This window comes from Urocitellus parryii, chromosome 1 (assembly GCF_045843805.1).
Source record: "Urocitellus parryii isolate mUroPar1 chromosome 1, mUroPar1.hap1, whole genome shotgun sequence".
Taxonomy (NCBI): domain Eukaryota; kingdom Metazoa; phylum Chordata; class Mammalia; order Rodentia; family Sciuridae; genus Urocitellus; species Urocitellus parryii.
In genome coordinates this window covers 133,568,637-133,583,963 of record NC_135531.1, presented here as the reverse complement: position 1 = coordinate 133,583,963, position 15,327 = coordinate 133,568,637, and the positions used below count along the sequence as shown (strand labels likewise).

Here is a 15,327-nt window from a genome sequence, read left to right as displayed (position 1 = left end):
TTTGCAAAAACATTTTTCAATATATAATAAGTATAACTATTAGATTCCTTATATGCTGAAAACTATATGCAGCTCTTTTTACGCTGGAACCTGGGTCTTAAAGAAAAGGTTGGAACAATAAAATGAAATAGTAAACATAACCATTTTCTGTACACCTTTCAGTATGAACTAAAGAACAAATACTTATGGAAGAAGAAAATGAATTCAAGAATAAGGCCAAAAAGTTAACCTACTTTTATTTTTGTACTTGTTGATGATTTCACATTTTTCATGATGTTTAAGAGAGCATAAAGTCTGATCACTAACTATACAGAAGCTCATTATGATATAGTTCTTCAGAACAACATTATTAGTTTCTAAATGGAGGAAGACAGCAGACACCAGAAGGTTCTTGCCAAGTCTCTTCTAGCAGATGACCCACCAGAAATTGAGAGATCACCCCATTATAGCAAAATTCTATTACAGTGAACCTTTATTATTCAGTACCTTGCATGTGTGCATACTAACAAAAATATGGTTTCAGAAGGCTATCCAAACATTCCAAACAAGCAAGATAAATATTATTTCCACAGAAAAGCAGGCACAAGGATGACTATGGAGGAAAACAGAAATGACAGGACTATAAAACAAGGAAACAAAAAATTCCAGAGAACACAGAAAACTGGAAACAAAAGATGCATATATTATGGATATGTACATTATATAACCTAGGTTTCTCTAAATTCACATTAAATAAATACTAATTTTTTTTTCTAGTAGGCACACTTCATGTTTTTGGTGTTTCCAATTAATTTCATGATTTTAAATAAGCGGACCAGAATAGTATACTAAAGTTTACCTCTTTTGGTGTATTACAAATTAAAGATAAAAAGATTATCCAATAGTTAAACTTCTTAATTTTCCCCCAAACTTTTCAACATATAATTACTGTAGACTGAAAAATTTCTGAGTTACTAACTGAAGAAATGCTATAAAACTATATTTTAAAGTAGTATGAAGAAAACTGGAAAAAGGCCAAATAGGCCTTGATCAACTGAGTACATTTAATCCCCATTAATAATGAGTATCATGCAAAAAAAGTCTACCATTAACATAACTGACCACATTGTCTGCCAATAATCAAACAAAAATCAGTTTTCTGAAAAAATATATGAAATATTTAAATTTTCTTGTAGCAAATGCCTCAGCCTATATAAAAAATGTTATCATGTACTTAGTTTTATTACTTTCATATTCACATTAACACTACATATAATTCTACATACACTTGACATAATATGTATTATAATAATTTATAAGAAACACTTACTGGGTAAATTTTTTGGAGGGATGGAAGAATTGGTTCAGGTAGGGCTATAAAAAGAAAAAGTTCAAAGCTTTTGTGATTCACGACTCATTTTACAATGCAATAATCTGTCAGCTACACCCCAGGTAAGAGACAACAAGGGTCTATGCTAAAATTCAACAGTTTTCATATACTTCATGAAATTAATCCTCAACCTTAAAAATTTCAATGTAAGATACACTTAAGTTAACAATTTAAGGTTTTATTAATAAATTATATATTCCTATGTAAACCCAATGTTCCTTACATGGTTTTAGAATAATAGCTATCAAGAAAGGGACATAACATTTGGCCCAACATCAAACACACACACAATATAAGACATGGATTGTTCTACAGATATTGAATGGACATTGTTAAGATGGATATAACTATCAAAAAAATGCAATTTTAAAAGTATAGTTCAATGATATTATTAATATCATGACTGAACAATAGTTCCACCATGACTTTCCTGTCATTATTTAATTTCCACTAACGATGCCAAAATTGAGATCGTTTCAGGAAATTATCTGTTGAAAAAAAAAAAACTGAAAAATCTTCCAGCTATATAACATGCTTTTTACAAAAGAATGCTTCAGCAAAAGTCAGAAATCTAAATTGAGATTCGTATCACTCTGCTATCAAATAGATAAAATTTCACACAAAGGAATCTCTATCCTCATTCTACTACTATATTTGTTAATCGCTCCTCACCATTCAGGAGCCTTAAATCACTCAAATCATATTCAATGTATTAACAGTAATTTCACAATGTTATAATGTAAATGGGACAATATAAAAGGCAGTCAGTCACAACCTAAGAACTAAAAAATATCAAGTATGTTAAAATACAAAGTAATAAAATTTCTTTACTATTAGAAACCAATAGTACCATGATACACTTTGCATTTAAGATTAAGAAATATATATAACTAAATTCAGTCACAAAGAATACTTATTTCACTTATTTTTCAAAAACACCTCTGGAATAGCTAAATTCAGTCACAAAGAATACTTATTTCACTTATTTTTCAAAAACACCTCTGGAATAGATTAATGTGCAGGTAACCAACTTACATGGTCTCCAACTATAAGAGTATTAATTTCTACTACATGGTAGGGAGTAGGATGCTTTACTTAAAATTCTCTTCTGCATCATGCTTCATTCCCAATTCCAAACTTAGAAATAAAATATAATTCTGTGATATAAATGTATGCACTATATGTCTAAGAACATTAGAAGGAAAAAAACACTCATTACTTACCAAAAATCACTCTTAGGAAGTAAGAATATTTACATAAATGTATTATTTTTCCTTCCAGAGGCATTCAAATGATCAAAGTTCTAGAAGACCCTCCAAGTAAACTCAAGCTCCAGTCATTTTAATTGTAAACATCTATGCATTTGTTTAATCTTTTTTAATGGTTTTTAAATAATTTTTGTAATTAATATAGAAAATCAAGATGGAATGATACAGAAATAAATAATATAGAAATCAAGTTGGAAAAAATCTTACCAAAAATTAGTTTACTTAAAAATCTTAATTCTTCTCCACTGAATACCCCATAAATTAAAATTACAATAAAACAAAAAATGAAGAAAAGAACATAGAATTTGAAGATAGAATTTTTTTTCCTCCAAATGCAGTTTATTTATTCTTCCACTAATTCAGAAAGGTACAAAAGTATTAATTTTTCCAAATGTACTACAAACTAAGATACAGATACATTGTTCACTAGCTATTTCCAGTTCATTAGATGGTTGCAGTGCACTTAATTTTTGTCAATGTATGTAATAGTATCTTTTCATTCATTAACTATGAATTCAAACTCTATTTGGAAAATGTTTTTATCATTTGATATATTTTGGTGGGTTGTAATAAATATGACCTTAACACATAAGTTATACTAACTCTTAACCTGGACAATATCATTCTTTGAATCTACACCAAGTAGTACTGAGTGAGAAAACAAGCCAATATTTAGTAGGTGCTCACCAAGTCTTAGCTTTCTTTTACCTTTCTTGCATCAAATCAGTCCATTGTTTAAAAAAAAAAAAATGATGTGGATGCTAACACTCAACAAGTGGGGAGGGGAAGAGAAGTTCAATGGATCAGACAAAGGGAAATGAAGAGAAGGGAGGGGGAATAGGAATAGGAAAGACTGTAGAATGAATCTGACACAAGACAAGATATTTTATCTCACATTATAACCACATCTAGGATTCCAGGTATGAAAAATAAATACCAACCACTGGTTAAGGGTCTCTCAATGGACAAAAGAACCTTTAAATATAAGCAATTCAGAAGCTTTTGAAGGCAAGAGCATCATTCAGTGACTTCCTTTTCTTACAACCTTAAGATTTATTAACATTAATCATTAGAGAAACAACATTACAGTAGTTACTTATTAATACTATCCGACGGGAAATGGGTTGAGTGAATTTAGTAGTTTTTAAACTGCTTATCTTACTCCAAAGCAATATAAATTCTGGAAAACAAAAACACTAGTTACCATCATCTAGTTTGACTTTAAAATTTGGGACTAACTCTTAACTAGAGACTAACTCTTGCACTAAAGATTTGATCCTTCAATTTTTTCTCTTAAGAGCAAATTAAGACAAAAACAAGCTCATCACCAGGTGCAGTGGCAGGCTTAGCAGGCTGACACAGGAGAATTGGAAGCTCAAGGCCAGCCTCAGCAACTCAGCAAGGCCCTAAGCAACTTGGTAACCACCCTGTCTCAAAATAAAAACTATAAAAGGCTAGGGATGTACCATCATGTTAAATTATCCCTGGGTTAAATCCCCAGTGTCAATTCATACCCCCAAAAAGTTCACCATTGTAATTTATGACCTATAGTTAATGTCTTGAGAGTAGCTAATAAGATTTTATTTTGTCTACAGTTCAAACAAGGGCTTGCTAGTCAGGCTCCAACAAACTTATAAACTTTCCATACTGATTTATCAAAAATTTAGCTATTAAAACAGCAGATGTTCAATTGCACTAAGTTAACTATTAATTATGAAACTATAAAAACAATTTAAAAATGACTTCTGGACAGGTCTATACTGGGAACAAGGTAAGCATTCCATGAATATTGATTTTTATAATTTCTAACCAGTTGATATTTTACCTTTATCACTAAAATCTCTTCTCGATGGTTTTCCCTTTCATGCTTTGATTAATCTTTTCAAATATATGCAGTCTATTACTAATTGCTGAAATATGTTCTAGGAAACACTTTAGTTTTTTCAATTTTTCTACACACAGTGGCTGTCTCTTTTGTTAACGGCAGAAAAGGATATTAAAATATTTAAGAAGTTTAGCAAAACTTAGAGGTTATTTTATCCAACTATTCATGTTACAGATGAGAATGTGAAGCCCAGAGAAGCACAATAACTTGACCAATAACAAAAACTAGTTCTTTGTGGTAGAGTCAGAATTGTTCCATACACCTTGCACAGTCTTCTTATATTTCTTTTTCCCTCGAATAAGATAATGACTATCAAGAAAGCAACTTCTAATGCCAATCACTCTAATTTACTGATGGAGAAGTACCTTAAATTTGCCAGTATAGAGTTACACATTAGCTCTGGTAGCTGATTGTTCTCTACGACCCAGAATTAACTGATAATAGTGCCTTTAACACAAACCACTTCAGTAAATGGGAGCATTTTACCAAAATAAAACATGCAAAAACAAAACAGAAAATACATTTAGCATGATTTCATTACATTGGTAAAATACGAATGTTTGAATTTTTAATTTGCTTGCAACAATGTGCCTATGATTAAAGTACATTTTTCTAAAGAAGTCAATCAAATTAAAACTTTTAATGTAACCAATAAGAATAAAAGAACATGGCAGAGATTGTGGAAATTTATGAATGTTAATGTTTTAGTCAAAAATCTTTTTCCTTCTTTTTAGGTGCTGGGGATTGAATGCAGGGTCTCATGTATGTTAGGCAAGTCCTCTATTACTGGGCTGTATCAGTGAGCAAACGTGAGCTTGCTCTCTCTCCTTCTATTCTTCCCCTCTTGCTGATTTTTCCCCCTTTTATATATTGATATAAATTCCTAAATTGCTGAGGCTGACCCCAAAATTGTGATCCTCCTGCCTCAGCCTCCCAAGTACATGGGGTTATATTTGCATACCACCATACACTACTAAAATAAAATACAAATAGGCATTAGGCATGGTATGTGACTGGTATATTATTCTTTATGTTACATATATTTATGAGAATCCTTTTAATCTATTCAATTTTTACTAAAAGTAAAGTATAATACACAGATAATCAGAAAAGATAATCAAAAAGAATAGAAATATGTTTCAGATTGAATGTAAAATTGAACTAAATGATTAGTGATATATAAAATAGCATCTAAAACAGCCACCATTATAATTCAAATCCTTCTAAAGAGGCAAATCAATCATCAAACCAATGTATATCCTAGACTAAACAATAATAAAAATACATACATTATGAGCTTGAAACTTTTTAACAATGAGGAGAAGATTATTAACCTTTCTGACAACTCATTTCTAAACCGTGGCCCATTTAAACTATTTTAAGTCTCTCAATAAGTAAATAAATTTCATTTTATTTCAAATTTAGAAAATACACTACCTTATTTAATATTTAGTATAAAACATCTACAAGTATAGTAAAATATAAAACAAATTCAACTGTCCATAAATAATCCAATAAAATTTTGGCACACACCTTTCCAGTATTTATGTACATACGAATATATTCACAAATACCAACAGTTAACTATTTTCAAACAAAATTGGCATTATGTTCTATAAGACAGTATATCAAGAGTATATTCTTATATCCTGAAGTATCTTTAAAACATGATTTCTAGTGGCTACCTAGCTTTCATTTCAGGATAAATAATTTGTTTAAATATTCCCCTATTCTTAAAAACTCATTTTATTTCTAATTTTATTATATCTCTCTCCATACATGCCTCCCTGATTATCAGCTAGGTATAAATTCCTAGAAATGAACCTCTGAATCAAAAGATATGAACATAAATACTACAATACTGCTTTCTAGAAGGGATAACATAAATTAACACTTTTATCATATTAGTATGAATTCCATTCTGTTATTTTTTAAAACTGTCAATTTAAGGATTTTAACCCCACATCTACAATACTTATTATAAATATTTTGCAATTAAACTTTTGATTAAAAAATAGGAATAGAGCTGTGGTTGTAGCTCAGTGGTAAAGTACTTGCCTAGCACAAGTGAGGACCTGGGTTCGATCCTCAGCACCACATAAAAACAAATAAATCAAATAAAGGTTAAATTCTTAAAAAAAAAAAGTAGGCTAAATTCTGTTAAGAACCTAAAATGGCATATTCATGCTAAGAGCATACATATGCTTTGATGAACAAGGAATTATAAAGGTTGACATCTAATAAAAATTAAGAGTAACACAAATACTTTGGGCAAGCAATGGCACCCTATCTTCATACAAAGGTAAGAGACAGACAGAAAGGTATAATCAAGATTTTCTTTAGAACTAGTGATAAGTCCATCTCAATTGGGATAAATATGAAAAACAAAAAGATCCTAGAATTAATCACCAGAGAAGAAAGATTCCTGAACTGAGATGTGTCAGCAGTGGGAAGGAGGTAACAATTATCCCATTTTGAGAGGGTACCTACATTATTCTGAGATTCTATCCATCTTGCTTTTTTGGTGTTAATATGCACCATTTTTTTTAATATTTATTATTTTTTTTAGTTTTCGGAGGGCACAACCTCCCTGTTTGTATGTGGTGCTGAGGATCGAACCTGGGCCGCACGCATGCCAGGCGAGCGCGCTACCACTTGAGCCACATCCCCAGCCCCAATATGCATCATTTTTTAAAATCAAGTCATGGTAGCAGTCAGTACCACTTTTTTGGTTCTGATAAATAACACACACACACACACACAAAAAAAAAAAAAAAAAAAAAAAAAAATTAGTTTTTTTTTTTATTTCACTATTCCTTGAAATCAAAAAGTCTGGGAATAATGCCATAATATCCAATGCACAGGTGAGGTCCTGGGAACAAATTTTTACCCCCCACACATCAGATAGAGCCCTAATATCCAGAATGTACAAAGAACTCAAAAAATTAAATAATAAGATAACAAATAATCCAATCAACAAATGGGCCAAGGACCTGAACAGACATTTCTCAGAGGAGGACATACAATCAATCAACAAGTACATGAAAAAATGCTCACCATCATTAGCAATCAGAGAAATGCAAATCAAAACCACCCTAAGATACCATCTCACTCCAGTAAGATTGGCAGCCATTATGAAGTCAAACAACAATAAGTGTTGGCGAGGATGTGGGGAAAAGGGTACACTTGTACACTGCTGGTGGGACTGCAAAATGGTGAGGCCAATTTGGAAAGCAGTATGGAGATTCCTGGGAAAGCTGGGAATGGATCCACCATTTGACCCAGCTATCGACCTTCTCGGACTATTCCCTGAGGACCTTAAAAGAGCGCACTATAGGGATACGGCCACATCAATGATTATAGCGGCACAATTCACAATAGCTAGACTGTGGAACCAACCTAGATGCCCTTCAATAGATGAATGGATAAAAAAAAATGTGGCATCTATATACAATGGAGTATTATGCAGCACTAAGAAATGACAAAATCATAGAATTTGCAGGGAAATGGATGGCATTGGAACAGATTATGCTAAGTGAAGCTAGCCAAGCCCTAAAAAACAAATGCCAAATGTCTCCTTTGATATAAAGAGAGCAACTAAGAACAAAACAGGAAGGAAGAGCATGAGGAAAAGACTAACAGTAAACAAAGACGAATGGGGGGAGAGAAAGGGAGAGAGAAGGGAAAGGATATGCAAATGGTAGGAGACCTTCAATCATACACAAAAGTATAAGATGTTATGATGGGTAAGGGGGAGGGGGAAAAAAGGGAGAGAATTGAACAACAGCAGAGGAGGCAAAGAGGGAAGGTGGGAGGGGAGGGGAGGGGGGATAGTAGGGGTTAGGAAAGGTAGCAGATTAAAACAGTCACTAATATGCCATTATGTAAAACTGTGAGTATGTAACAGATGTGATTCTGCTATCTGTATTTGGGGTAGAAATGGGAGTTCAAAACCCAATGGAGTCAAATGTATGAAAGATGATTTATCAAGAGCTCTGTAATGTTTGGAACAATCAATAAAAAAAGAAAAAAAAGAAAAAAAGTAAGAATACTATCTATTTACCACTACCAAGTTTCAGGCCAAGGAAAAAGGAAAAACCCAACAAATGCATACTTATTATAGTAATTCATTTGTCCAAAAATTTGGAACTAACAGAACTGAACTTGGCATTTTATATTTGGATAGATAACAAAACCCTGACAAAGAAAAAGTTAGAAAAAAATAAAATGAATGTTAACAATGTTTGGGGGTGGTATAGTTAATTTGTTATTTTCTTTTTTCCACATTAGTGTATTTTTAAGATTTTCCTATGATCTGTATGCATGATTTACTCAAACTTAATTTAAAAATATAAAATAATTTTAATGACACTAAATTATAACTTATTTTAAATACAATAATTCTGAACAAAAGGACAAATTAAATGAGAATGGGAATCTTATTCATCTTTCACCAATCAAAATGCTGAGGCTGAATAACTGATTGAACTGCAAGTAACTTCATTCATTCATTCATTTACTGCAAATATATAATTGCTTATGCTAGTCCAGAATTTTGGAAATAATTTCCAAAAACCCACCACACCTTTGAACTTGAATAGTCTCCCAAAAATAAACAACACTGTACTCCCCAGTACTGATGATTTCTGATCCACCATATCAAGAATTCCCAATTTTCAATATCCTCAGTACAGAAACCCTACCATAAGGACACCAATTATCTCAGTTTTCCTAGCCCTGATTTTTACTATTCTTGACAAAATTGCTATTAACTACTTTCTGTCTCAGAACCTAAATATAAAAAGCACCAAATAATGCAATAAAAGGATGTTTTAAGGACCAGACGCTCGCGGCGGTGGCAGTGGCTGGAGCATCTTGCACTGCAGAGGGAGCAGCACGGATTGGGGCATTGAGTTGAGGGGGAAAGGGGCAGGGTTCCTTCCAGCTTTCTGCCGTGTCCTGCACCACACCAGGAAGCCACTTCTACTTGGAGCAAGGAGCTTTGAGGCTCATGGTGGGGTCCCGAGGTTGTGACTCTGGCCCTCCCCACTCCATGCACACCATCAGGATCAGATTGAGGAGTCTTGTGAAGAAATATCTACCCAAGAGACCTGTCAAAGATGACCCTGAATCCAAGATAAGAGAGAGGATGACCCCAGCTGCATTCCTAAATTCACTCTTCAGCCAGCCACTTGGGCACAGCTCAAGTTCTCTGCTTCTCCTTCTCTCATGTGCTAAATTGGAATGGACTGGCACTTGCAAAATGAGTACCTTTGGGCAAGTGACTTCTCTATGCTTCTGTGTTCCTCATCTGGGAAGTGGGACTTAGTATCGTGGCACCTACCCTGTAAGCCTTCTGTGAAGGCAAATGAGTTTAAGTGGTAAAAGTGTCCAGCCCATGATAGCTGTCAGAAATTGTCTTTTTTTGCGGTACAGTCCCATCCCCCACAGCGGACACTCCGCCGAGGCAGTCAGCGGCCACCATCCGGGAAAGCTGAAGGATACACCGCCACTCTCCTTCAGAGTGCGACATCAAAACAGGTCGGTGTCATTCAGCTCACCCCCCAGACAGCGGGAATTCGCATAAAATCTCTCCTAGGCTTGCCGGGAGAGGGAGCATCAAGCTGAGCCTCCATACAGGCTAGGGGGAAACCAGAGACACCTGACCTCCAACCCCTCCTCCCAGTAGCAGCCAAAAGGAAACCTGGCTAGCCAGCGCTGGGGGAGGGGCAAGCAGAAAAAATCAAAGTGATAGAGTGCCAGGGATCCCAGCAGCCTGCAGCAGGGCCCCGGAGATCCAGGCCAACTGATTCGCGTGGCCTGCCCTGCGGCTACAGAAGGCGTGGCGCCTCAGTGAAGCCATTAATTGGCAAGCAGGGAGGTTAGGGAAGGCCATTAGGTGGAATCCCACCAGCCAAGCCCACACGGACCCTTGGGCCGAGCACGGGATCTCAGAAGGGGAAGGAAGCGGTACAGTCCCATCCCCCACAGCGGACACTCCACCGAGGCAGGCAGCCGCCACCATCCGGGAAAGCTGAAGGATACACCGCCACTCTCCTTCAGAGTGCAACATCAAAACAGCGGACACTCCATCCAGGCAGTCAGTGGCCACCATCCGGGAAAGCTGAAGAATACACCACCACTCTCCAACAGCTTGCAACATCAAAACAGCCAGCAGCAGGACCCCGGAGATCCAGGCCAACTGATTCGCGCGGCCTGCCCCGCAGCTACAGAAGGCGTAGCGCCTCAGAGAAGCCATTAATTAGCAAGCAGGGAGGTTAGGGACTGCCATTAGGTGGAATCCCGCCAGCCAAGCCCACCGCCCACGCCCGGAACAGGCCCAGCGATCTGCCAGCATTGTAGTCACGACACCCCAATTGGAATAGGGACAGAGCAGAGCCGCCTTCCACTCCCGGAACAGGCCCAGAGAGCCGCCAGCGTGGTAGACACGTCACCCCAATTGGAGTAGGGGCACAGCCGCCGCCCGCACCTGCAAGGGAGACTTTTCAAGTATACAAGAGCAACATAAATAAATAGGGGGTAAATTTCAAAACACAACAGTTGCACCAAGCAGAAAGAAACGCGAGCAGTATGAAAAGACAAGGAAAGAAAGGACCACAAGCAATGCAGGTCAACTCAAATTTAGAAGAGGTAATAGCTGCAACAGATGGAATATCAGATAAAGAGTTCAGGATATATATGCTTCAGATGATCTGGAGTCTCAAGGAAGACATGAGACAGCAAAATCAGACAATGAAAGATCACATTGACAAACAAATCCAGGAAGTAAAAGATCAATTTCACAGGGAGATAGAGGTAATAAAAAACAAACAAATTGAAATTCTAGAAATGCAGGAAACAATAAACCAACTTAAAAACTCAATTGAGAATACTACCAGCAGAGTAGATCACTTAGAAGAGAGAACATCAGACAATGAAGACAAAGTATTTCAACTGGAAAAGAACATAGACAGCTCAGCAAGTCTGCTAAGAAACCATGAGCAGAACATCCAAGAATTATGGGACAATATCAAAAGACCAAATTTAAGAGTCATTGGGATACAGGAAGGCACAGAGCTCCATTCCAAAGGAATAAACAGTCTATTCAGTGAAATAATACGAGAAAACTTCCCAGAATTGAAGATTGAGACAGAATCCCAAATCCTAGAAGCCTACAGGACGCCGAATGTGCAAAATCATAAGAGATCCACACCTAGACACATTATAATGAAGATGTCCAACATACAGAATAAGGAGAGAATTTTAAAAGCTGCAAGAGAAAGAAAGCAGATTACATTTAGGGGTAAACCAATCAGGATAACAGCTGATCTCTCAACACAGACTCTGAAAGCTAGAAGATCCTGGAATAACATATTTCAAACACTGAAAGACAATGGGCTCCAACCAAGAATCGTGTATCCGGCGAAATTAAGCTTCAGGTTAGAAGATGAAATTAAAACGTTCCACAATGAACAAAAGTTACAAGAATTCGCAGCTAGAAAACCATCTCTTCAAAAAATCCTTGGCAAAACATTACAGGAAGAGGAAATGGAAAACAACATTGAAAACCAACAATGGGAGGTAGGACAGTAAAGGGGGGAAAGTAGTCAAAGAGGATAACAAATCAGGTTTAGTAACATCAATAAACAAATATGGATAGAAGAACAAACCATATCTCAATAATAACCCTAAATGTTAATGGCTTAAACTCACCAATTAAGAGACACAGGCTAGTAGAATGGATCAAAAAACAAGACCCAACAATATGCTGTCTACAGGAGACGCATTTGATAGGAAAAGATATACATAGACTGAAGGTGAAAGGTTGGGAAAAATCATATCACTCATATGGACCGCGGAAACAAGCAGGAGTGTCCATACTCATATCTAATAAAATAGATTTCAAGCCAAAGCTAATCAAAAGGGATATAGAAGGACACTTCATACTGCTCAAGGGAACCATACACCAACAAGACATAACAATCATAAATATATATGCCCCAAATAATGGTGCAGCTGTATTCATCAAGCAAACTCTTCTCAAGTTCAAGAGTCTAATAGACCAACATACAATAATCATGGGAGACTTCAACACACCTCTCTCACCACTGGACAGATCTTCCAAACAAAAGTTAAATAAGGAAACTATAGAACTCAATAACACAATTAACAACCTAGACTTAATTGACATATATACACTATACCACCCAACATCAAGTAGCTACACTTTTTTCTCAGCAGCACATGGAACCTTCTCAAAAATAGACCATATACTATGTCACAGGGCAACTCTTAGACAATACAAAGGGGTAGAGATAATACCATGCATCTTATCTGATCATAATGGAATGAAACTGAAAATCAATGATAAAAGAAGAAAGGAAAAAGCAAGCATCACCTGGAGAATGAACAATAGGTTGCTGAGTGATCAATGGGTTTTAGAAGACATCAAGGAGGAAATTAAAAAATTCCTAGAGTTAAATGAAAACACAGACACAACATATCGGAATCTATGGGACACATTGAAAGCAGTTCTAAGAGGAAAATTCATTGCTTGGAGTTCATTCCTCAAAAAAAGAAAAAACCAACAAATAAATGATCTCATACTTCTTCTCAAAATCCTAGAAAAAGAAGAGCAAAACAACAGCAAAAGAAGTAGAAGGCAAGAAATAATTAAAATCAGAGCTGAAATTAATGAAATTGAAACAAAAGAAACAATTGAAAAAATTGACAAAACTAAAAGCTGGTTCTTTGAAAAAATAAATAAAATTGACAGACCCTTAGCCATGCTAACGAAGAGAAGAAGAGAGAGAACCCAAATTACTAGCATACGGGATGAAAAAGGCAATATCACAACAGACACTTCAGAAATACAGAAGATAATCAGAAATTACTTTGAATCCTTATACTCCAATAAAATAGAAGATAGTGAAGGCATAGATAAATTCCTTGAGTCCTATGATCTGCCCAGATTGAGCCAGGAGGATATAGACAACCTAAACAGACCAATAACAATAGAGGAAATAGAAGAAACCATCAAAAGACTACCAACTAAGAAAAGCCCAGGACCGGATGGGTATACAGCAGAGTTTTACAAAACCTTTAAAGAGGAACTAACACCAATACTTTTCAAGCTATTTCAGGAAATAGAAAAAGAGGGAGAACTTCCAAATTCATTCTACGAGGCCAACATCACCCTGATTCCGAAACCAGACAAAGACACATCAAAGAAGGAAAACTACAGACCAATATCTCTAATGAACCTTGACGCAAAAATCCTCAATAAAATTCTGGCGAATCGGATTCAAATACATATCAAAAAAATTATACATCATGATCAAGTAGGATTCATCCCTGGGATGCAAGACTGGTTTAATATACGGAAATCAATAAATGTTATTCACCACATCAATAGACTTAAAAATAAGAACCATATGATCATCTCAATAGATGCAGAAAAAGCATTCGACAAAGTACAGCATCCCTTTATGTTCAAAACGCTAGAAAAATTAGGGATAACAGGATCATACCTCAACATTGTAAAAGCAATCTATGATAAGCCACAGGCCAGCATCATTCTGAATGGAGAAAAATTGAAGGCATTCCCTCTAAGATCTGGTACAAGACAGGGATGCCCTCTCTCACCACTTCTGTTCAACATAGTCCTCGAAACACTGGCCAGAGCAATTAGACAGTCAAAAGAAATTAAAGGCATAAAAATAGGAAAAGAAGAACTTAAATTATCACTATTTGCAGATGATATGATTCTATACCTAGCAGACCCAAAAGGGTCTACAAAGAAGCTATTAGAGCTAATAAATGAATTCAGCAAAGTGGCAGGATATAAGATCAACACGCATAAATCAAAGGCATTCCTGTATATCAGCGACAAATCCTCTGAAACGGAAATGAGGACAACTACTCCATTCACAATATCCCCCCAAAAAATAAAATACTTGGGAATCAACCTAACAAAAGAGGTGAAAGATTTATACAATGAAAATTACAGAACCCTAAAGAAAGACATAGAAGAAGACCTTAGAAGATGGAAAAACATACCCTGCTCATGGATAGGCAGAACTAACATCATCAAAATGGCGATATTACCAAAAGTTCTCTATAAGTTCAATGCAATGCCAATCAAAATCCCAACAGCATATCTTGTAGAAATAGATAAAAGAATCATGAAATTCATATGGAATAATAAAAGACCCAGAATAGCAAAAACAATACTAAGCAGGAAGTGTGAATCAGGCGGTATAGCGATACCAGACTTCAAACTATACTACAGAGCAATAGTAACAAAAACAGCATGGTACTGGTACCAAAACAGGCGGGTGGACCAATGGTACAGAATAGAGGACACAGTAACCAATCCACAAAACTACAACTATCTTATTTTTGATAAAGGGGCTAAAAGCATGCAATGGAGGAAGGATAGCATCTTCAACAAATGGTGCTGGGAAAACTGGAAATCCATTTGCACCAAAATGAATCTGAATCCCTATCTCTCGCCGTGCACAAAAGTTAACTCAAAATGGATCAAGGAGCTTGATATTAAATCAGAGACACGGCATCTGATAGAAGAAAAAGTTGGTTATGATCTACACGCTGTGGGATCGGGCTCCAAATTCCTCAATAGGACACCCACAGCGCTAGAGTTAACAAATAGAATCAACAAATGGGACTTACTCAAACTAAAAAGTTTTTTCTCAGCAAAAGAAACAATAAGAGAGATAAATAGGGAGCCTACATCCTGGGAACAAATCTTTACTCCACACACTTCAGATAGAGCCCTAATAACC

At 35.8% G+C, this 15,327-nt stretch overlaps 1 protein-coding gene across 2 annotated transcripts in view; it reads right to left on the bottom strand.

The window, feature by feature from the left end:
* Window positions 1-223: 223 nt before the first annotated feature.
* Window positions 224-15,327, bottom strand: part of LOC144256506 (poly(A) RNA polymerase GLD2-like) — a 57,880-nt gene continuing 42,776 nt past the window's right edge. For both annotated transcript variants that reach the window (XM_077801550.1, XM_077801554.1), the window contains exons 11-12: window positions 1,310-1,353; window positions 224-592 (exon numbers count right to left, since the gene is read on the bottom strand). In XM_077801550.1, the coding sequence (XP_077657676.1) occupies window positions 503-592; window positions 1,310-1,353 (134 nt within the window). In that variant the 3' untranslated portion in view covers window positions 224-502. The remainder of the gene's footprint in view (window positions 593-1,309; window positions 1,354-15,327) is intronic.